Source organism: Jaculus jaculus, chromosome 5 (genome assembly GCF_020740685.1).
Source record: "Jaculus jaculus isolate mJacJac1 chromosome 5, mJacJac1.mat.Y.cur, whole genome shotgun sequence".
NCBI classification, from domain to species: Eukaryota; Metazoa; Chordata; class Mammalia; order Rodentia; family Dipodidae; genus Jaculus; species Jaculus jaculus.
Window position 1 is genome coordinate 51,872,941 of NC_059106.1, and position 21,893 is coordinate 51,894,833.

At 54.4% G+C, this 21,893-nt stretch overlaps 1 protein-coding gene across 1 annotated transcript in view; it reads right to left on the minus strand.

The window, feature by feature from the left end:
- Positions 1-632: 632 nt before the first annotated feature.
- Positions 633-21,893, minus strand: part of Aldh4a1 (aldehyde dehydrogenase 4 family member A1) — a 28,827-nt gene continuing 7,566 nt past the window's right edge. Inside the window, exons 2-15 of the mRNA XM_004657351.2 lie at positions 15,706-15,799; positions 15,215-15,307; positions 14,561-14,608; positions 13,603-13,758; positions 9,262-9,411; positions 9,110-9,184; positions 7,854-8,041; positions 5,620-5,693; positions 4,718-4,914; positions 4,479-4,526; positions 3,699-3,851; positions 3,015-3,136; positions 2,196-2,314; positions 633-1,966 (exon numbers count right to left, since the gene is read on the minus strand). Of these exons, the coding sequence (XP_004657408.2) occupies positions 1,854-1,966; positions 2,196-2,314; positions 3,015-3,136; positions 3,699-3,851; positions 4,479-4,526; positions 4,718-4,914; positions 5,620-5,693; positions 7,854-8,041; positions 9,110-9,184; positions 9,262-9,411; positions 13,603-13,758; positions 14,561-14,608; positions 15,215-15,307; positions 15,706-15,799 (1,630 nt within the window). The 3' untranslated portion in view covers positions 633-1,853. The remainder of the gene's footprint in view (positions 1,967-2,195; positions 2,315-3,014; positions 3,137-3,698; positions 3,852-4,478; positions 4,527-4,717; positions 4,915-5,619; positions 5,694-7,853; positions 8,042-9,109; positions 9,185-9,261; positions 9,412-13,602; positions 13,759-14,560; positions 14,609-15,214; positions 15,308-15,705; positions 15,800-21,893) is intronic.

A 21,893-nucleotide genomic window follows, 5' to 3' on the forward strand; every position in this document is an offset into this window, starting at 1 on the left:
ACATGAGGCTTGGGCAGAAAAGCCATGCAGGGCTTGGGACATGGCTCAGAAGATAAAGGATCTGCCATGCATGAACCTGTGAGTAATGAGTTTGGATCCCCGGAAAACACGTAAAGGCCGGGTGCTTTGGTGGATACGTGTAATCCCAACGCGCCTGCAGCCAGAAGGGAGGCAGACAGAGAATCTCCTAGAGGTTCACAAGCCAGCTAACGGAGAACAACAAAAAAACGTGAGATCCTGGGCTGGAGAGATGGCTTAGCGATTAAGCGCTTGCCTGTGAAGCCTAAGGACCCCGGTTCGAGGCTCGGTTCCCCAGGTCCCACGTTAGCCAGATGCACAAGGGGGTGCACGCGTCTGGAGTTCGTTTGCAGAGGCTGGAAGCCCTGGCGCGCCCATTCTCTCTCTCTCCCTCTATCTGTCCTTCTCTCTGTGTCTGTCGCTCTCAAATAAAAATAAATAAATAAAAATACTTTAAAAAAAAAAAAAAGTGAGATCCTGCCTCAAACAAGGGGCCAGGTAAAGGCTGACTCCCAGAGTTGTCCTCTGACCTCCGCGTGTGCGCTGTGTCACACACACGCACCCAAAGCAAAAGAGCCACCCAGCCCCCACAAGCCCTCCACAAAGACGACTGCTTTGATAGGCAGCAGGCATTTTATTGGGCAGCCATGGGTTGAACCTACTGCCCTTTCACAGTGCAGAACCAGCCAGGAATTCCTGCAGCCCATACCCTCAGCTGCAACCCTTCCACCCTCAAAAAAAAAAAAAAAAAAAAAAGACAACACGGAGTATGGAAGGAAGTAGAGCCCATACCTGATTTAGGTGGTACTGGCACCTGCTCAAGTATAGGCCATGGTGACAAACAGGATATGATGGCCATGTTAGCTCTGTGGGGGTCCCATGCAGCTGACCTTGAAGGGAACTCTCTCAGACCCCTAAAAACCGTCATCAAAGGCCCTAACTTAGCAAGTCTTCACCACCCAGAACCCAAGCAAAAATTTGCCACTGGCCGAATCCAGTGAAAACTGGGCCAGGCCACACAGAGCTTCTTGGATGCGGGAGATGGAATCCGATTCGACAGGCCACATCCTCAGTCCAGGCTGGAGGGGCACCCAACGCTTGGTGTCAGGGACCAGCACCAGGGGGCAGTAACACCTGCAGGGGCAGTAACACCTGCCTGGGCAGAACGAGCCCCTGCAGTGGATCCCCGGCGCTGAGACAGGCTCTGGGAGGGGTGTCTCTGAGGGACAGCGCAACAGCACAAGGCCCGCTCAAGGTTTTCCAGAATCACAGCCTGTACGGAACCACTACCACTGGCCACATCCAGCAGGCAGCCAGGAAGGCCGAGGGCCCCAAGGAAACAGAGGCACCCTGGAAGAAGGCACGTGGGTCTAAGGTGCTTGGCTGGGGACGGGTGGATCTAGCCAAGACCAGAGTACAAGGCCGGCTGGCACTATCAGCAGGCACCTGGAGTCACACTTCACTGGACACTTGAAAGAGCTGGAGCCGAGGCCAAGAGACCTTGGTGAGGCTGCTGGGCACCAGCGATGCCTCCTCTCTCCATTCCCCAGGTCACCGAAGCACCTGCCCAAGGATGGGGAGGTTGAAGTGGGCAGGTGGAGAACCTGCCAGGCACCAAGGTGGTACACAGCACATGGGGTTTCCTCCCCAACATAACCTCAAGCCAAATTGGACACATGGCACTGAGGATATCAGAGGTCCAGGATATAGACCAGTGAACAAGACAAGGTCAATTTGTCTTAGAGGACCCAGAAGGGACAGGTGGGGAGAGGGCAAGGCAGGAGCACTGCAGTAAGGCCGGCCATCTGGATCCACGGACGGGTGCTGGGTGGGGCTCATTGCATGTAAGCATAGCGCCAGTCTCCCAGGGGCTGGTGGGTCTCTTTGATGACCTGAGGTGATGTCCAGCGTAAGATGTAGTGGGGGCCCCCTGGCTTGTCATTGGTTCCTGCAGGGGAAAACAGGTCTCTTTTACTTGGAAATGACAGAATACTCTGGGAGCAGGGCAGGCGTGGGAGGGGCAAATGGGTGCCAGCATGGGCGGTTAGAGGTGGGAAAGTGCCACATGGATGGACAGGGACCCCCCCACCTCCCGTGCAGTGAGCAGAGGGGCACTGAAAGTTGGAACTGAACATATTCACATGTGGCCCCTCCCCTCTAAGAAGGGACCCACTCACCAGAGGCCCGGGCCCCACCGAAGGGCTGCTGGCCCACCACTGAGCCAGTGGACTTGTCGTTGACATAGAAATTGCCAGCAGCGTTCCTCAGCATCTTCGTGGCTTCTTGGACAACATCCCTAGGAGGCAGGACAGGGGTCAGAGGACCCTCCAGCCCCAGGTCTGGCCTCTGATCTCCCTATCCAGCCCAGGCTGGTTTCCAGCTAAGCACCGGCCCGTGAAGGGAGACAGATGACACAAGCTGGCTCCTGGCAAGGAGCCCCAGGGGAGGAGGCTACTCGGTCTCTAAGCCTTGCCTCCTCCCAGAACAGGGGATCAACCTGCCTGCTTCACGGAGGCAATTGGGGAAGGCTGGGCAGGAGGATGGAGAGTCAGGCTAGGACTGAGTAGGCAGCCATTCTTCCGCGAGCCCAGTCTTCCTCCAGGTTCCAACCACAACTCCGCACTCTCAGAGGCAGGTGTGTGTGGCTTCAAGGTCAAGGGGAGAGGAAAGTACAAAACCTCAGCGTGAGTGTGGCAGGACCCAGGCTAGACCTGCCTGTGCACTCCTGCAGCAAACCTCCACCCAGCCTCGCTGCTGCTCTCCATCACGGGCCGGGTGGCGGCCTTGCACAGTGGGGCCCAACAGGTCTAGGGAAGCCAGCCACCAGCTCCCCAAGGCCTGGTCTGTAGAGACTCAGCCAGTGCTGCAGGGCCACATGCCTGTCCATCGGGACCGAGGGACAGCGAGGGCGGTATTGGTCGGAACCGTGTCCAGGAGCTGGGCACGCACGGGATAGTAAACCAGCACTGCTTCCTCCCGGGGTTGCGGCCACTCACTTATCCTGGGCGAACACTGCCCCCGTGAGGGCGTAGCTGGTGGTGCCGTCGACCAGCTGCAGCGTCTCCCGGTACTTGTCATCCGGGTAGACATAGACTGTCAGCACAGGCCCGAAGATCTCCTAGGGAACGGGAGGGGCCCGAGTCAGGCTCTTGCAGTCTCCGCGTCTGGTCTCCACTTCCCCATCCCTGGCCTCAGTTCACAGCACAGATGTGGGCAGGGATGGGGGCTACTCCCTCCAAGCTACCTCCGGACTGTGTGCGCTTGGCTTCCTACCACCCACGCCACACTCCCATTCAGCAGAAGATCTGGAACAAAGGGGCCCGGCCCTGAGGAGCAGGGGGGGTTCCACCATAAGCTGGCTGGGTAGCCTCACAACACAGCTCAGCTACCTCCTCACAGGCCCTCTGCCACCAAAGGGCCAGGCTCTCCAGAGCCCTGCACCACCACATCCCCTCAGGCAGCCCCAACTGTGACTGGCCCACAGTGGCTGCGGTGGTTGTGGCAGTAGGAGAGACAGGCCGCAGCCACACCCAACAGCCACAAAGACCTCGCCTCCAGATGGGCCTGAGCTCGAGACCCCAGCTCTGCTTGCCTGGGCCGTGAGGCACCCCTGCGAGGTGAGGCTATCTTGGGAAGCAGCAGTGTGGAGGCCACACGGGGGAGGTGCCCATCCCAGTCACCTCCTTCATGATGGGCTCCCGGGGATCCTTGCTTTCCAAGATGCAGGGCTCCACAAAGTAGCCCACAGAGTCGTCACACTTGCCCCCGGCCAGGATGGTGAGGCTGGGAGAGGAGCGCGCATGCTCCAGCCACTTCTTGATGCGGGCAAAGGACTGCGGAAGACAAGGAAGAGGGTGTCGGGAGATGGAAGCCCCCAAACAGGCACCCCAAACACCTCTGCCCAGAGGATGAGGGTTCTGGAACAGGGGTGGGGTGGAGTAACAGCGAGAGCCACAGCAGGACCTGGCTGAGTTATGGTGTGTGTGCACACACATGCACGTGTGTATTAGAACCACAGGTGTACTTACACATAGATGCACTGAGATAAATATATGCCGGTATATACATAGCTGAGCGTCTTCACATTTAAGCACACAGATAGCTAAGCCTGTGTGTGTGTGTGTGTGAGAGAGAGAGAGAGAAAATACGGCCATGGGGATACGTGTCCAGATACGTGATGGCTCCAAGACCATGCTCACAGGCACACATGCACACACGTACATGTAGGCATAGGTAAGCACACGCTTGCTGAGCCTAGCTCCAGGATGTGCAGGAAGCAGCTATCCACAGTCATGATCAATTTTGTCCTTTCTAAGGCGACTGGGGAGGCCTATCTATGTGTGGTGCCCCAAGATACCCTGTTCAAGGGAGTAGAGCTGGCTTGCCCGCAAGTCCCAGCACCCTGCACTTCTCCCTGCCCCAGGCCTGGGCCCCATTCCCCAAGCTCTGCAGCCTGGTACCTTGGCATCGATCACAGCGGAGAAGAAGGTCCTGAAGTCCTCTGTGGGCTGCAGGCAAGGGAGGGAAGAGCCAGAAGAGGTGAGTCTCTGTGCAGAGCTATAGGCTGGAGACAAAGGGAACCCCTCCCGCAAGCCCACCCCACTGCACAGCGCCCCGGGAGGCAATCCGTGCTCAGAGAGCCAGGGAAACCGGTGACTCAATCCCATCAGCCACCCGCTGGGCTCAGCACGCCACTCACATCGCCCACTTTGATCCTGCCATGCTCCTCCAGCAGGCGCCCTTTGATCTGCGGCCACAGCGAGCGGGGCACGTAGAGGCGCGAGCAGGCCGAGCACTTCTGGCCACCGTACTCGAAGGCTGAGCGCAGAGTGCCGCTCACCACACTGTCCACGTCTGCCGAGCAGTGCACGAAGTGGAAATTCTTCCCGCCACACTCTAGGGACACAAGAGTGGGAACGTGACCGGCTGTGCTGCAGCCCAAAATATCACCCATATGCATCCGCGATCCTATGACCAACGCCAAGCACAGCAGACAATATTTTCGGGGCAACCCTGTTCCACTCCCCAGCAGAGAACGTCATCGGAGGTCCCGGACTCCCAACTCCCCACCCAGTCAGGGGTGGGAGGGGGACAGAAATCTAAGCTCCCACCCATCTGCAGAGGTAGGTGGAGCTTCCCGAAGCCTCCCAGGGAGGGACGGGGAGCCCTCCATACTTCCTTAGGAAGGAGCTCCAGGGAGGTCACCACACCCTCCAGCCGCAGTTTCCCTGCCCTGCATCAACATCTAACAGTGGCTAAAAGCACATGCCAGCTGCCAGGCACCAGAGGAAACACTACACTGTCTCCCTCCTGTCTCAAACACCTCGATTATTCTTCCCATTTTAAAGGTGAGAAAACTGAGGACAAGTCATAAGGCTAAGGCTCCAAGTCGGGGCAATATGGAAAGAAGACAGATTCCCAAGAACAGAACAGCCACACCCTCCCCAAGGACTCAGGGACCACATGTGGCTCTGAGGCAGATGTAGAAGGCTCTAATCATCAGCTCCATGGCCCAGGAAGAGGGGCTGGTCTTAAGTCACCCCACCGCACTTCCTCCTCTCTCACCACGGCCCAAGGGAGGGGAAGAGAGAGCTGGCTTACCCCCGGCCAGGCGCGGGAAGGTACGGTAATGGTCCAGGTTCTGGGCCACTTGCTTCCACAGGTGTTTGAAGGTGCTGGAACCAGAGGACAGAGTCAGGAAACGGGCTGACAAGGCAGGGAAAGGACGCTAGGAGGTGGCAGGCGGGGGTCATCACGGTGGCGGGGGAACTGGGCGGTGGGGAGGGTGGCTGATGGGATGAGAGACAAGAAGCAGACAGATGGAAGGTCAAGCTAAGGCGGGAGGAGCTGGTCCCCATCCTGTCATAACCTCTGTGAGCCTCAAAGTCTGCGCCTCACCCAGGACCTGGAGAATGAGCCATGCACTTGGGGCTGGTCTGGGATTAGCTGCAATGTGGGTCACAAGCTTCGGGTCAGGCCAGGCATACCACAGGTACAAGATGATGGCAGACAGGCCAGACCCGCTCCCCTCACTAACGGGGACCTGAGGGGCCATGGCTGGCAGAGCAGGGCCTGTGGGGAAACGGTCTGCTCAGCAGTTCTATCTAATGCTGCCATCATCACCAAGTGACTCAGGGCAGGGAAGGTGCAGAGAATCCACTGCAGGAGTCACAGGGTAGGATCTCCAAGCGACAGAACAGGACATCAAGCTGTGCCAGTTACCTCCTCCCAGGAGGATGCCAGGAGGGCACCTCCACATTAGGGCTTACATGTAGTTCATCGTCCACCAAGCCTGGGCACAGAGGACCCTACAGGGGGTGCACCTGGAGAACCAGGCCCCTTCCAGGCCAGGCCGGATGCTCCTGCTGGCCTCCTGGACCTAGGCCTCAGCCCTGTGGGCAGGCACTGGACACTGCACCCGCCACAGTGCCCCCAAGCTTGGAGCCGCCATCCCGATACCCACCCAGCCTCCTGACCAGTCTCCTGCCTCTGGCAATAAACAGCCGACTGCTCCACAGAGCAGCCATTTCGTAGGATGGAGCACTAACGGGCAGAGCTACAGGGACAGCGATGGGCAAGCCGGGAACACAGACCCAAGGCCTGGGGAAGGTACAGCTCGGCATCGTGGGTAGCAAAGGGTGACCTGAGTGTGGAGGCTTTCAAGAGAAGCCAACATTTCCATTTTGAGATGGAACTGTCCCAGGGAGGCAAGGCTGGACCATGGCTGTTACGAATCAAAGGAAACAGAGCCGTGGGCCAAGTTTAATTTCCACAGCTGGCATGTGAAAGCCAGGTCTATGACAGAGCTCCTCTCCTACTCTTCCCTGCTGCCTAGGACCAGCTGTGGCTCCCACCGCCTTCAGAATGTAATCTAGACACTTCTGCAGGCCAGGCGGGTTAAGAGTCTGTCACTGGACTAAGTCCAAGCGGAGGGTCGGAGGCTGGTGCCAAGGACCTTGGCCTCTGTGTCACCAGCGGCTGCCACCACAGCAGCAGCACCCAGTCCTGCACTGCAGGGGTCAGTCAGCGAGCGGGTGATGCTGTCGGGGTCCTTCTCTCACCTGCGCCAGGCCTCCCGCACCCTCTTATCCCACTCCCCCAAACTCAAGCCTTCAGCAAGGGGACCTGCACATCCCAGAACCCATTACGGGCTTTTAGCCTCCAGCTCCCCCTCGGCCTTTTTCCATCTCCAGAGTTCACTTCCCCTCCTCCCTCCTGCCTGGCCAACCTTCCACCCTGGACGTCACCTCCGCCAGTTCCACCTCGACTCCCCCTTTCCCTTGACAGCAAGGCTGGTGTCAAGACAGCAGCCTAGCACGGCTCTTCCCTTGTTCCATCCCTGCAAATATCAGGTGAAGAAACGAGGTTCCGAGGCACAGTGGCTCGCCTATGGCCACGTGGCAAGGAAGTAGATTAAAGTCAGCGCGTGTCCTCAAGGTTCCAGCCAGAGCCATGGGCAGGTGGCAGGGGATAAGGCTGCTTCCTTGAAAACTTCCTTTGCCCCTGGGAAGGTTAATTTCAGTTGTCAACTTGTCGGGATTTAGAATCGCCATAGAAACACATCTTGGGGCATGTTCATGACGAACCTTTTAGCTTACAGGAATTACAGTGGGAAGACCTACCCTAAAAGTGGGCGGTGCCATTCCATGAGCAGGAGGAACAAAATGTGACCAACTGCTTCCTGCTCCTGCCACCGTGCCTCACCGGCCAGGATGGGCTATGTCGGCCGGGACTGTGAACTGAAATAAACCCTTCCTTCCTAAGTTCCTTTGGTCAGGAATTCGTCCCAGCAATAAGACAAGGAACTAGTACAGCCTCATCCCCGGGGGACTTACGGTACACTGCCTGTAAAGTTGATGCCACAGAGATGCTCTGAGCCGGTGACAGTGTCGCCGAATGTGGGTCCATCAGCTGGCACAAACTGAATGATGTTGGGGGGCAGGCCAGCCTCCCGAAGGATGCGGTAGACGGCATAGCTGGCCAACATGGCGGTATCACTGGGCTTCCACAAAACCACATTGCCCTGCCAGGGAGGAGGAAGACTCACAAGACTGGGGGCCACCAGCTCCACTCATGCCGTGACCCCACCCTATAGCGTGACTGGCCCTCAGCGGGGACCGCTGGACCCCCACAATGCAGAATGTCCCCCACCAGACCTCCCAGCACCTGCACTAGGTGCCTAGACCCCCGCCATACCCTCCGCTCTGGCCTCGGCTCCCTCTCCCTGTTAGTCGGCCCTGGCTGACTGGTCCTGCCCTCACCCCAGGCAGGACTGTTTCCAGTGTTTCAGGGAACTCCCTGGGCAAAGCCGAGCAAGAGCTCACGGGCTCTGGGCACGTGTCCTAGGCCACAGGGCACGTGCAGCATCACAGGTGCCACGTGTGCCCATCTGCACAGAAGCACATGGTCGTCTCTGTGTGGGCCCATGGGGGCCACAGCATGAGCATCCCACTGCCACCCACAGTGATGCCAGCCTTTCTCCGCTCCAGGCAGTGATCTGAGGCACAGCCTGCGCCATGCCCACCCCCCACCTGGGAGCTCACAGGGGCCGGTCATTACTCAACAATGCGGCGGCACCTGTGACTTTCGGAGCACTGGTCCCGAGTCATACTAGGCCCAAATTCCCACCTGCCCCAGTGCACACGGGACACACAGCATTGACAGATTAATTGTTGCTGCATCTCCAGTGCCACCTGGCAAATACAAAGACACAAAGGGCAGCTGCCCTCTCGGCACCTCAAGAATTATGAGGTCATCACGGCAGTGTTAACGGCAACTGTACACGGCCATTTCAGGTCACTGCCAGCAGCAACAGGCCTGGGGCTTTCTCTTGGTTATACCCGCCTGGTATTCTGACCAAGCAGTGACGTGGGTCTCCCCTACTGCTCTCGCTTGGGCAGAAGAGACCATGCCTCTGAGTTCGCGGCCCACCCATGTCTCCCACAGGGGGACAAAGATGGACTCTGGACCCGGTGCTCATCCACAGCCCTAGCTGCCGCCACCCGCACTTCTCCCACACCCGAGGGCAGGGTGGCCTATGTCTGCAGGGTCCTGGGGCACAATTAGCTACTTGCTATATCCCAGTCCTCACCATCAAGGCCGGTGCTCCTGCCAGGTTACCTCCGATTGCAGTGAAGTTAAAGGGCGAGATGGCAGCGACGAAGCCCTAGGTGAGAGGGAGGTAGTGAGGACAAGCTGGGGCTCCCCGCAGCTCTCGTGGCCCACCCACCTGCTCCAGAGTACCTCCAGTCCTCGGTAGATCACACTGTTGGTGCTGGGGGGCACACTGATGGGCTGCTCCCCCTCCAGCTCCACGGCAAACTTGGCATTGAACCGGAAGAAGTCGATGAGCTCGGCGGCGGCATCAATCTCCGCTTGGATAACCGTCTTGCCCTGTGGGGAAGGGCGACCCGAGCTCATCAGGGGGGCTACAGCCAGCACCCCAGCAGTGACCAGAGACCACCAGCGGGCTGGCTGCGGACTGGGGAAGGAGAGATCAGATTCTCAAACACTGGAACCTCCCCGCTCAGATGGTCTAACACACTCTGGGCTAAGTCGGGACCAGTAGTAGCATTTTCTACCATCTGTGGAGCCAGGAAGCTCACGGCAACACTGATGGGCTGGAATGAGGCACATGAGGCTAGCCCTGTCGCCATGATCCTCAGGCCAAACATGGGACCAGAACCTTCTACAGGGACACATCCATAAGAAAAGGAGACCGGGGCTGGAGAGATGGCTTAGCGGTTAAGCGCTTGCCTGTGAAGCCTAAGGACCCCGGTTCGAGGCTCGGTTCCCCAGGTCCCACGTTAGCCAGATGCACAAGGGGGCGCACGTGTCTGGAGTTCGTTTGCAGAGGCTGGAAGCCCTGGCGCGCCCATTCTCTCTCTCTCTCTCCGTCTATCTGTCTTTCTCTCTGTGTCTGTCACTCTCAAATGAATAAATAAATAAATAATTTAAAAAAATAAAAAAAAAAAAATAAAAAGAGAAGGAGACTGGCAGGGAAACCTGCTGGATGCAGACGGCTCCTTCCTGGGATAAGCACATGGTCTCCCTAGTTAGCATGAGCAAGAACCAGAAGTATGACTGAGATATCCTTCAACTTTCAGTCGTTCTTCCTCACAGTGAGGGACAGCCATGGCAGAAAGGCCTGTGGGCAGCAAGAACGGCACTCCTGTCCCTCCCTCGCTCACCATTAGGGACATGGAGCCCAGGTGGCTAAGATGTGCTGTGTGCTATCCCAGGAACCCTGAGTTGCAAGTCAAATAAATGGACCCCACACAAGAGACTGGCGTTCATTTGTAGTGGCTGGAAGTCCTGGTATTGCCATTCATATTCACTCTCTCTCTCTCTCCCCCTCCCTCCCTCTTTCTCTGTTAAATAAAGATTTAAAAGGAAAAAAAGAAGTAAGAGCCATAGGAAAGATATGACTCCTTATAACATGCTCCTCCAGACACAAAATGGCCTGGATATCCGTGACCTCACAGTGCCTGACACTACCTACACAAGACCTTCATAATAGGAGGAAAAGATCATGACATCAAAATAAAAGAGACTGATTGACATGGGGAGGGGACGTGATGGAGTAGAGTTCCAAAGGGGGAGAGGGGGAGGGAGGGAATTACTATGGGATGTTGTTTACAATTATGGAAGCTGTAAATTTTTTTTATATAATTTTTATTTATTTATTTATTTGAGAGCAACAGACACAGAGAGAAAGACAGATAGAGGGAGAGAGAGAGAATGGGCGCGCCAGGGCTTCCAGCCTCTGCAAACGAACTCCAGATGCGTGCGCCCCCTTGTGCATCTGGCTAACGTGGGACCTGGGGAACCGAGCCTCGAACCAGGGTCCTTAGGCTTCACAGGCAAGCGCTTAACCACTAAGCCATCTCTCCAGCCCGGAAGCTGTAAATTTTTAAAAAATTAAAATTAAAAGAAAAAAGATACGGACTCCAATGTGACCATCATCGCTGCTCACCCTTAGAGGGTGGGGAGCTGCCATTCTGCCTCTATGCAGCAGAGGGCGCACTCCCACAAGTGAGACAGGTGAGCGGGTGAGAGAGGCAGCCTGGGTTTTGGCTTTTGTGAACTGGGGCCCGTAAACTGAGCTCCTTTACCAACAAGTGCACTGCTAGTAACGGCTCACTCAAAATCCATGTGTTTCCTATGACAAGTTAAAGACATTACGCCAGGTCTGGAGACACGGCTTAGTGGGTAATGCACTTGCCTATGAAGCCTAAGGATCCAGGTTCTATTCCCCCACACCTATGTAAGCCAGATGCACACAGTGGCACATGAATCTGGAGTTCATCTACAATGGATAGATAAAGGCCCTGGTGCACCCACTCTCTCTCTGCCTGCTCCACCCCCATGTATGTGTGTGTGTGTGTGTGTGTGTGTGTGTGTGTGCGCGCGCACACACACACACACATGCATATGTTAAGTAAATAAGTCAAGGGCTGGAGAGATGGCTTAGTGGTTAAGCGCGTGCCTGTGAAGCCTAAGGACCGCGGTTCTAGGCTCCATTCCCCAGGACCCATGTAAGCCAGATGCACATGGTGGCACAGGCATCTGAAGTTCATTTGCAGTGGCTGGAGGCCCTGATGTGCCCATTCTCTCTCTCTCCTCTCTCTGCCTTTCGTTCTCTGCCTGCCGCTCTCAAATAAATAAGTAAAAATAAACCAAAAAAAAATTAAATAAATAAATAAGTCGAGCTGGAGAGATGGCTTAGCAGTTAAGGCACTGGCCTGCGAAGCCTAAGGACCTAGGTTTGATTCTCCAGGTCCCATGTGAGCCAGATGCACATGGTGGCGCATGCATCTGGAGTTAGTTTGCACTGGCTAGAGGCCCTGGCACATCCATTCTCTCTTTCTCTGTCTCAAATAAATAAATAAAAATAAATCAGAAAAGAAATTTTAAAAAATAATAAGTAAGTTATTTATGCAAGACCTGAAGAAAGATGAACTGAATCAAGACATGGTTCCCATGGTAGACGAGGAAAAAGAATCTAAGCACCAGCCGGGTGTGGTGGCACATGCCTTTAATCCCAGCACTAGGGAGGCAGAGGTAGGAGGATTGCCTTGAGTTCAAGGCCACCCTGAGACTCCATAGTGAATTCCAGGTCAGCCTGGGCTAGAGTGAGACCCTACCTCAAAAAAAAAAAAAAAAAAAAAAAAGAATCTAAGCACCAGAGGGGAGGGAGGAGCGGGTGAAACACTGTATTCCACATGACGTGGCTGTGGTGCTCAAGAACTGTGGCCCTCAACCTTCCACCATGCGGGGGGGGGGGGGGACCCTCATGAGGCCCTACTCCTTCCAGAGGAGCTACTGGCAGTTAATGGTTGCTGGGTGAGGAAGATCTTTTCTTCAGAGGTGGGGCCACTGGTAAGTTGTTCATGCTTTGGTAAATAACCCCCACCCGGGCTCATGCAGGCAACCCTTAGTTTAAACTCAGTGGATCACACACACAAAACAGACATCAAAGTAGAGGCGGGCCAGGCGTAGTGGTGGTAGGAGTCAGAGGTAGGAGGATCGCCATGAGTTCAAGGCCACCCTGAGACTACATAGGGAATTCCAGGTCAGCCTCTACCTCAAAACAAACCAAAACAAACAAACAAAAAAGTAGAAGCGGGACTAGTTTGGAAACGGAGGCCCAGCAGGAGTGAGAGGACAGGAGAACATCATGGGGAGATATGATCAAAATACATTACATATATGTATAAAAATTATCCAAATCTTGGGCTGGAGAGATGGCTTAGCAGTTCAGGTGCTTGCCTGCAAAGCCAAGGGATCCAGGCTCAATTCCCCAGGACTCATGTAAGCCAGATGCACAAGGGGACGCACGCATCTAGAGTTCATTTGCAGTGGCTGGAGGCCCTGGAACACCTACTCTCTCTCTCTCTCCCTGCCTGTTATTCTCTCTCAAATAAATAAATAAATATCAAAATCTTTACAAAAACAATAAAGAGACATTGTTTCCATGAGCATTAAATACATGGCACATAGTACCCTACAGGAGGATGTGAGTTGGAACTGAGAACAGCCCTTTAGGAAAGCCTCGTGGGGAAAGATAGGACAAAGCCTCACCAGATAAGAGTCCATAATAGACAAGAGACACTGGGCAGAGGCAAAGGGTGCCCCCTGCTAAGACACACCGCTGTGGGCAGGATGGCATGTCAGGGAAGGGCAGAGTGATGGGTGGATAGAAGGGCCCTGGGTACTGAGAGAAGACCAGGGACTCGCTCAGTGATGCAAAGATCCTGGTGGTCCCTGAGCCAGGAGAGACCTAGTGGGTATAAAGCCCCTCTGAGGGCTGCAGAGGTTTGGCTGAGGCAGAGGCACAGGGCAAGAGCCAGTCCTGACAAAGCATGACAAAGAGAAGGCCAGGGATGAAGGGAGGAGACAGGATTGTGGTGAGACATACAGGGTCAGCACCACCTGTCCTGTGTGCTGACTTGAGTGCCTGTTCCGGGACACTTGCGGCTCTTCAACTGCACTTGGCATTCAGTAGCCCCTTGGCTGATGTCTGGCGATGGGATCAGAGCATGACTGCCCCCACCCCACCACCTCTGGGCTCGTCCACCTCACCTGTCCCACCATGGTCTTGGCAAGGACCTCGGCCCTGCGTGGACCACTGAGCATATCTGCTGCTTTCAGGAAGATCTGGGCTCTGTCCGCCACAGGCTTCAGGTCCCATTCTTTCCTGGCAGCCAAGGAGGCCTCGATGGCTTTGTTGAGCAGGGCCTGAGGGAGAGAGACAAATGTCAGGGTTGAATCCCATAGCAGGAAGGGTTCCAGGGAAAGGGGCAAGGAGGAGGACTGGAAGGCCACTGTCCACAAAGGGAAGGCCCACCCCCACACCCCCAGCTCTGCTCCCACAGCTGCAGATGGCCACCCATCACTGGCTGGCCACTCTCTACTCTCAGCCTATACTGCTAGATCAGCCTAAGACCAGAGAGCCCCTGCTGAGTTGGCCAGAGTATACCTAGGAATTGACCTGACGTCCTCAGCTGCTATCCCTGCCCCACCTTCTTCCATGGTCTAAGCAAGGCCTTGCAGAGTTCTTAGGGCCTTGGGCCCTGAACCCACCATCCTGAGGTTCCAACCTGGAGATCAGACCAGCAGCCTGAGATACACACCCACTACAGGTGTCCCAGATGCCGAACGTTCTCATTGCATGACACCAATACCCGCTACCAGCCATCTCGCCCCTCTCCCAGGCCCTCCCTGATGTCAATCCCATCTATGTCTCCAACCATCCTGACTCAGCCTTATAGAATCCACCCTCCTCCCCAAATCCAGGTCTGCCCATCACAGTGTGCATGTCTGGGGCTGCCCCAGCCCTGACAGAGGCAGCTTGGGTTTGGCTCGAGTTAACCTGTGCGTGCCTGGCCTTGTTACTGACTCCATCCAAAGATTCTTTTAGCGCCAGGTGCCCCATTCACTCCCATGGCCAGAGACAGAGCCTAGGTTGCTCCCATACTAGCAGCTGGCAAGGCAGAGCAGGGGCAGGTAGCAAACCAGCCCAAGGCCACCCGAGACCCACCTTGTCTGCATAGCAGAACTTGGCCACCTTGTGTCCATGGTTAAAGGGCTGAAACAAGAGAAGAGGGTCATAAACTAGGAACAAAGCCAGCACCACAGACCACGTGCCCCTCAGGGAAGGCATGGCCTTCATGGTTGGTGAGACTTGCTGGAGCCAGCTCTACCACCTGCTGGCCTTGGACCTTGCATCACTTCTCTCCTCCAACTTTCCTCGCCTAGAAGGCCCTCTCTTCTTCTTCTGGTCTGGCCCACAGCATGCCCAGGGTTTCGCCTGGGTGGACCCATCTGCAGAAGAGCCAACTGTTTGCTCCCCTCCCAAATTAGAACATCTGAGTCTTAATCCTCCCGGGGCAGGTGCTGGCTTCCAGACAGATGAACGTAAGGCCCAGTTCTCTGCCCCTGGCTTCCAGACTCCCCTGGGGGAAGCCACCAGGGATACTGGGAGGTGACATACACAGCATTCCTGGTCTGCCTTGCTGGGGATGACATAGGAGTGGGCTTGGGCACAGTGCCTCTTGCTTCCACAAGTTTTAAAGTTCAAAATCTGAGAAGGGACAATGACCCTCACAGGTAGAGACCGTGGCTCTGGGCTTATGGGCTGCTAAGAAGACACCTGAGTCGGGGAGAGCCTGAGCCCCACCTCGACTGGACCTACCGACAGCTGGTACTGCACATCTGATGTCCACACCTCTTCGTCCCCTACCACACATGGGATGGCTTCCGTCTGGCCCTTCAGGTCCTTTAGGGCCTGGGGAGAGGAACAAGAGCATGGGGAGAGACCTGTTATCCTTTTTCCTTCCTTCTAGAACCCTGAAACGGAGTCGTCACACAGCTATCTGATGGGGACACAGTAAGAGGGGACAGGCTAGGCCCGGTGCTCCTGTAGAGGCAACAGGACTGTGTTACAGATCGTCATTACAGGAAGGGGTGGCCAGTGTTGTCCAGAGAAGTGACAAAGGGCTCATCTGTCACCTGCTACACTCCAACTTCAACTACCTCCAGAGCCCCTTAACCACCCAGGTGCCCAACTGTCTCCCAGGGCAGAAGCAGGGTAGACAGCAGCCTCGGGCAGGAAGCAGTACCTGGGGACTGCTGGGGGCTGTCCCTGGCCCGCGCCCTACACCCTGTGGGGATTCCCCACATTACCTTTTGCAGCGCTTCTCGCTCAGGACTGCCCTGCGTAAATGCTAAGACGGGCTCATTGGCAACCTTCAAGGCAGAGGCGTGCTTCCACCGAAGCCTGGGTACAAGGATGGGGACAGAGGAAGCCAGGTCAGCGGCCACCATGCCAGCCCCTCTATCTCCCCACAGGTTTCTGGACTGGCCTAGAGGCCTGAATTCCAAAGCAGGTCCAGGGCCTGAGAACACAGATGGGTTGACGATCTAGATATCGCACCCCCGCCAGTGTGTCTTTGGGCATGAGACTTCCTGCTCGGAGCCTGTTTCCATAGCTATCCCCCAGTCACACATGACTTTCTAACATTTGTGCGGCCTATGCCGAGACCCTCTCTCTACCGCACTGCGAGCTTTACCCCAGCAGTCCCCGGTTCCACAAGACCCATAGAGAGCTGAGTTTCTCAGAATGTGGGCCAGCTGAGACACCCTTGGCACTCAGGTGAGCCAGGACATCAAATGTGGGCTGTGAACTTGGAGGACCGACCTAGGTACCAGTCACAGTGACAGGGAGGGCTGACTGGCGGGTTTGGTATCTCTGATGGTTTGATTCAGGTGTCACCCCATAAACACACGTGTTTTGAACGCTATGTCCCTAGCTTATGGGTGTTATAGCCAGCTTCCCCTTGCCAGTGTTTGGCACACTCTCCTGTTGCTGTTGTCTACCCGATGTTGGCCAGGCGGTGATGTCCACCGTCTGCTCATGCCACAGTGTCCAAATTCAAGGTACTGAGTTTCATGAGTAACTTGCCTGAGTCCCTATGACCTTCACTGATTAGTGAGTGACGGTCACCTCCTCCCATGCTTGGGAGTAAAGATGGGAGGGGTCAGAGCTGGGACTCTGGGGTCAGTCATCCCAGAGCTGAAGGCCAAGCTCTGTCACTTCCTAGCTATGAGATGTCCCCTCAGGCCTTAGTCTCCTCTCTAAATGAGGACAATGACAGCCCACAAGGCATCGTCCCCGGGACAGGCGCCACCAGTCATTCCTGACAACAGAAACGAGATCCTCTGAGTCTCATAAGGAAAACCAACAGCTCAAGACCTAGACTGGAGACACTCAAATGCTACCGAGAAAACCTGTCACAGAGTTGGGGCTGTGGCCTGGTTATCCGAGGACAGTCCAGAAAGCCAGGGCATGCCTTGGGGCTGGCTACTGTCGGAAAGTGGGGAACACTATGGCTGAACACAAAAGCTGCAGCCTCCCTCCCCCCACCACTTAGCCAGAGAGCCCTATTACTCTGTGGGTGCCAGAGGCCTGGTCTGTGCTGAGGCAGAATTAAAAGACTTGTGTGCTGGGGCTGGAGAGATGGCTTAGCAGTTAAGAGCTTGCCTACGAAGCCAAGGACCCCAGTTCAAGGCTTGATTCCCCAGGACCCACATTAGCCAGTTGCAGAAGGAGGCACACACATCTGGAGTTCATCTGCAATGGCTGGAGGCCCTGGTGTGTCCATTTTCTCTCTCTCTCCCTCTCCCTCCCTCTCTCTCTCTCTCTCTTTCTCTCTCTCTCTCTGTCTGCCTCTTTGTTGCTCTCAAATAAATATTTAAAAAAAAAAAAACAAAAAAGAATTAAGGTGGTCGTGGTGGTGTACCCCTTTAATCCCAGCACTCAGGAGGCAGAGATAGGAGGATCACCATGAGTTTGAGGCCACCCTGAGACTACATAGTTAATTCCAGATCAGCCTGGACCAGAGTGAGACCCTTCCAAAAATAAAAAGGAGAATTTTTGTTTTAAAAAAAAGGCTTGACTTTGAGCTAGTGCATGTGCGCGGCGCCTGACCACTTCGGGCTGGGACATGGCCACGCGGTCGCTGTGGGCGGCCGGTGCCGCGTCTCCTGGCCTCCGGGGCCCCGGTGGATGGCAGGAATCCAGAACTTCTGCAAGGACTTGGTGGAAGTGGCAGACATTTTGGAGAAGACAACTGCGTGTTTTTCTGAAGGAGCAGAGCCTGAGGACCAGAAGCTCACTCTGGAGAAAGTCTGCCATGGGCTGTCACTTTTGGAAGCAAAGCTGAAAAGTGTGTTTGCCAAGCATGGCCTGGAGAAGATGGCACCCATTGGTGATAAATACGACCCACATGAGCATGAGCTCATCTGTCATGTGCCAGCAGGTGTTGAGGTGCAGCCTGGCACTGTGGCAATTGTAAAGCAAGATGGCTACAAACTTCATGGCCGTACCATTAGACTTGCCCGGGTGGAAGTGGCCGTGGAGTCTCAGAGAAGGCTGTAAACAGGCCATCAGGAACTGAGTGTTCTCCCAGAGTACAGTCACCTGTGTTCCTTTATTTATTAAACTAGGTTTGTATTGTACATGAAGTACTTCATGTGATCTGTTACTGCATTTAGTCATATTGGCTTTATTTCTAAGCTATTTTGTTGACTTTATGTGACCTGTTTGGTCTCAACAGAAGTCTTGCCATTGGACCTTTTTTTTTGACGTGACAAGTTCTACTATGGCCTTTAGAAAATGTGTTCATGAAAGTTATTTTTAAATTGGTACTCTGATGACTTTGAATCCAAAATCCTCTTAACTATATTTTCAACTAATTTTTGGAATTCATACAGTCTCTTGTATTACAGCAGTAAGTATTGGTCTGACAGTTGAGGTACTTAATGCTTAAGCTTTACATTTAGATAAATTTAAATATTTTGAGTTGAAAAAAAGAAAGGCTTGCGTGCCTCTTTCAGCTACTGCTCCTCTGTTTGCTTGTGCCCAACAGGACGGAGTGGCTGGGCTGAGGGATTTGGGACTGCTTCCCTCCCATCCTCCCCGGGGAAGAACAGCACGGAGGCCCCAAAGCCCAGCCTGAGGGTGCTTGCAGAGGGGACACGAAGCAGGAGGGGGAACCTGTACAGTGCCAACTGCCTCTGATGGTCAGACTCCAGGGCAATGAGTGACCAGCAGCTGACCTCCAGGAAGAGAAGGGAACCAAGGTAGCAGGCCACCTAAAAACAGCACTGACCCGGAGGACATCGCTCCTTCTCCAGGTGACTTCTGACCCCACCCAAGAAGCCAACTGGCTGGGAAGTGCTTTCCAGGCAGAGGGAAGGGCAGGGAGCAGATGTGAGAAAGCAGCTGGGTTAGAAGACAAAGAAGAGAGAAAGCAGGAAGGGGGAAGTAAGATGAGCACTGAGTGTGTGTGTATAGGGATTCTCCCCCTTTCCCCACCATGACACCCCAAGAAGCCAATCACATTGCTAGGCTCCGTCCTCCTCGGCACCACCCGCGAATAGCCAAGCATAGGGCCTGGGCCTGGAACAGAGGATGGTTCAGACCCAGCTCTTCCCACCAGCTGTGTGACCCTGAGCAAGTCACTAGCTCCGATGCAAAATGGTGAGGTCCTAGCTCCTGGTTACCACGGGGACTTTGACAGCCAGAAGTGCAAAACTTTGGAATCCACCCTGCCCCTTCCCCATTGTCCTGGGAAGTTCAGGGAGAGAGGCGGCCACTCACAGACAAGAAGGTCTAAAGGTTCCTTCCCTGGATGGGGGCCGAGGCCAGCAGGGTTCTGGGCCTCACACCCTGGACCACCACCTCTCTGGAAGCACACAGATCAGAGCCAATACTTGTGTGTGTGTGTACGTGTGCGCACGCGTATGATATGTGTGTGAGCGCACATGTATGAGGAGGCCAGAGGATGAAGTCAAGCATTTTCCTCAATCACCACCCACATCTACACACAATTTTTTTTTTTGAAACAGTTTTTCACTGAACCTAGATCTTACCTATATAGCCTTAGTGATCCTCCTATCTCCACCTCCCCAGACAGGGGTTATAGGCCCGTAACACCACATCTGGCTTTTTACATAGCTGCTGGGGATCAAACTCTGGTCCTCATGCCTGTGCAACAAGCACTTGACCCCCTGAGCCATCCCCCCAGCCCCTGGAGCCAATGCTCTTATCCCCTCCTCAGCTGAAGATTGGGACAGGAGGTCACCTCAAGCTGAGCAGGGAATGAGCTGCGCCAGTTTTACCTCACCTGCTGGTCTGGCCAGGCTTACAAAGGCAAAGGGGTTTCCAGAGGCCCCCAAGGTCACGCCGGGGTGGGTCCAGCCACTCTACTACTAGTGGGGAAAAGTCGGCACAGTTCTCCACCCGCTCCGGCCCTCCTTGCCCCGGCTCCCCGCAAACAGTGCCAGAAACAGAAAAATCCTACATCCCTCCACCTTGTGTGTGTGGCTCACTGCGACCTCAGGCCCTTGAGACTCTCTGGAGCTGGAAAGTCTCCAGGCCCTGAAAAGACTCGTTCAAAGATCAAGTTGAGCCCGAGTCAATGAGTGCCAGAAATAACCCAGGGCGCCCCCAGCAGACTCTTGTCTGTTTGGCTCAGGGTCCACTTTGATTTAACATGAGCAAGCACCCTCCCACTGCCTTAGATGAAGACAGAGGTGAATCATTCTCCCAAGACGCACAAGAGGATCTCCAAGGGCCTTCTATGCAGGGCAGTACTCTTCATTCATTCATTCAAGCAGTGGGATGGTTTATATTGCCAACTTGACAGGACCTACAAGCACCTATAAGAGATCACCTTAAGTATGTTAGCCTCTGGGCTTGCCTGTGAGGAATTATTTTGATTAGGTCAACTGAGGGACTAGACCCACCTTAATTTAGGGTAGTACCATTCCATGAGCCAGGGGCCTGGACTGGATTAAAAGGACAGAGCTGGGCTAGGGAGATAAATAGCTCAGTAGTTAAGACACTTGCTTGCAAAACCAAAGGACCCAGGTTCGATTCCCCAGGACCCACATAAAGGCAGATGCACAAGGTGGCACATGCATCTGGAGTCGATTTGCAGTGGCAGGAAGCTCTGGCACGTCTCTTCTTTCTTTCTCTCCCCTTGCAAATAAGTTTTTTTTAAAAAAGAACAAGCCAGGCGTGGTGGCGCACGCCTTTAATCCCAGCACTTGGGAGGTAGAGGTAGGAGGATCGCCATGAGTTCAAGGCCACCCTGAGACTCCATAGTGAATTCCAGGTCAACCTGGGCTAGAGTGAGACCTACCTTGAAAAAAAAAAAAAATACACAAAAAGGACAGAGCTGGGTCTGGAGAGATGGCTCAGTGGTTAAAGGCACTTGCTTATAAAGCCTGGTGGTCCCTGGGTTCAACTCCCCAGTACCCATATAAAGCCAGATGCATAAAGTGACATCTGGAGTTTGTTTGCTATAGCAAGAGGCCCTGATACTTGCTTGCTCTCGCTTGCTCACTCTGTGTCTGCTTGCAAATAAATAAATTATATATATATATATATATATATATATATATATATATATATATATACATACATATATATATATATATATATATAATTATAATTATTTTTTTTTAAAGGAGAGAGGGCTGGAGAGATGACTTGGTGGTTAAAGTACTTGCCTTTTTACATGTGGCTTTAGGTGGGCACAGGAGAATCAACCCTAAACTAGAAGACTTTGTAAGCCAGCACCTTTAACCACTGAACCATATTCCCAGCCCCTAACTTGATCATGTGAACTGGGTATACTCAGCCCAAAACCATTCAGGGGCTTCCCGGTTCTCTTAAAACAAAATTCTACATCCTTGGAGACCTCAGGCTCATTCAACATCACCACATTGACTATGGCAACCCAGGCTCCCCACCCACATGTGAAGCCCCTCACAGGCTGGCCAAACAGCCCAAACGGGGCTCCTATCGCTTCATCTGGAAGCCTGGCACTGGGCTCATGAAGGATCTCTGGGCAACCGTGCACATGCCATGCAGCAAGTTCTCACAGACAGCCTGCATCTACTCTGCACCTAACATGTTGCTCAGCCCGTGGTAAGTAAGCAGCACCAGCGAGGAAGTTCGGAGAGCAGCAATTACCATTAAGTGTCCAAACCCACACCAGAGCCCCGGACTGGACTCCCAGGCCTCCATGCTCTTCTGCAAACACCTGCCACTGGATGTCAGGTGACGGAGAAGAGATAGAAAGAAAACTAGCTTTGCTTCCTTCAGCCTACCCTCTGGTCACTGTTATCGAGGGCCTGATAAGGCAAATCCTCCTAATTGCTGCAATTAGGGGGACTGTGGAGGCACCAGAGAAAGTACAGGGCCCGGGGCGGGGCAAGGCCTGGATAAGCCACTCCACATGGCTACCGACGATCAGCTGAGCTCTTCCGGTGCCCAGCACTGAGCCAAGTGAGGTGCAAGG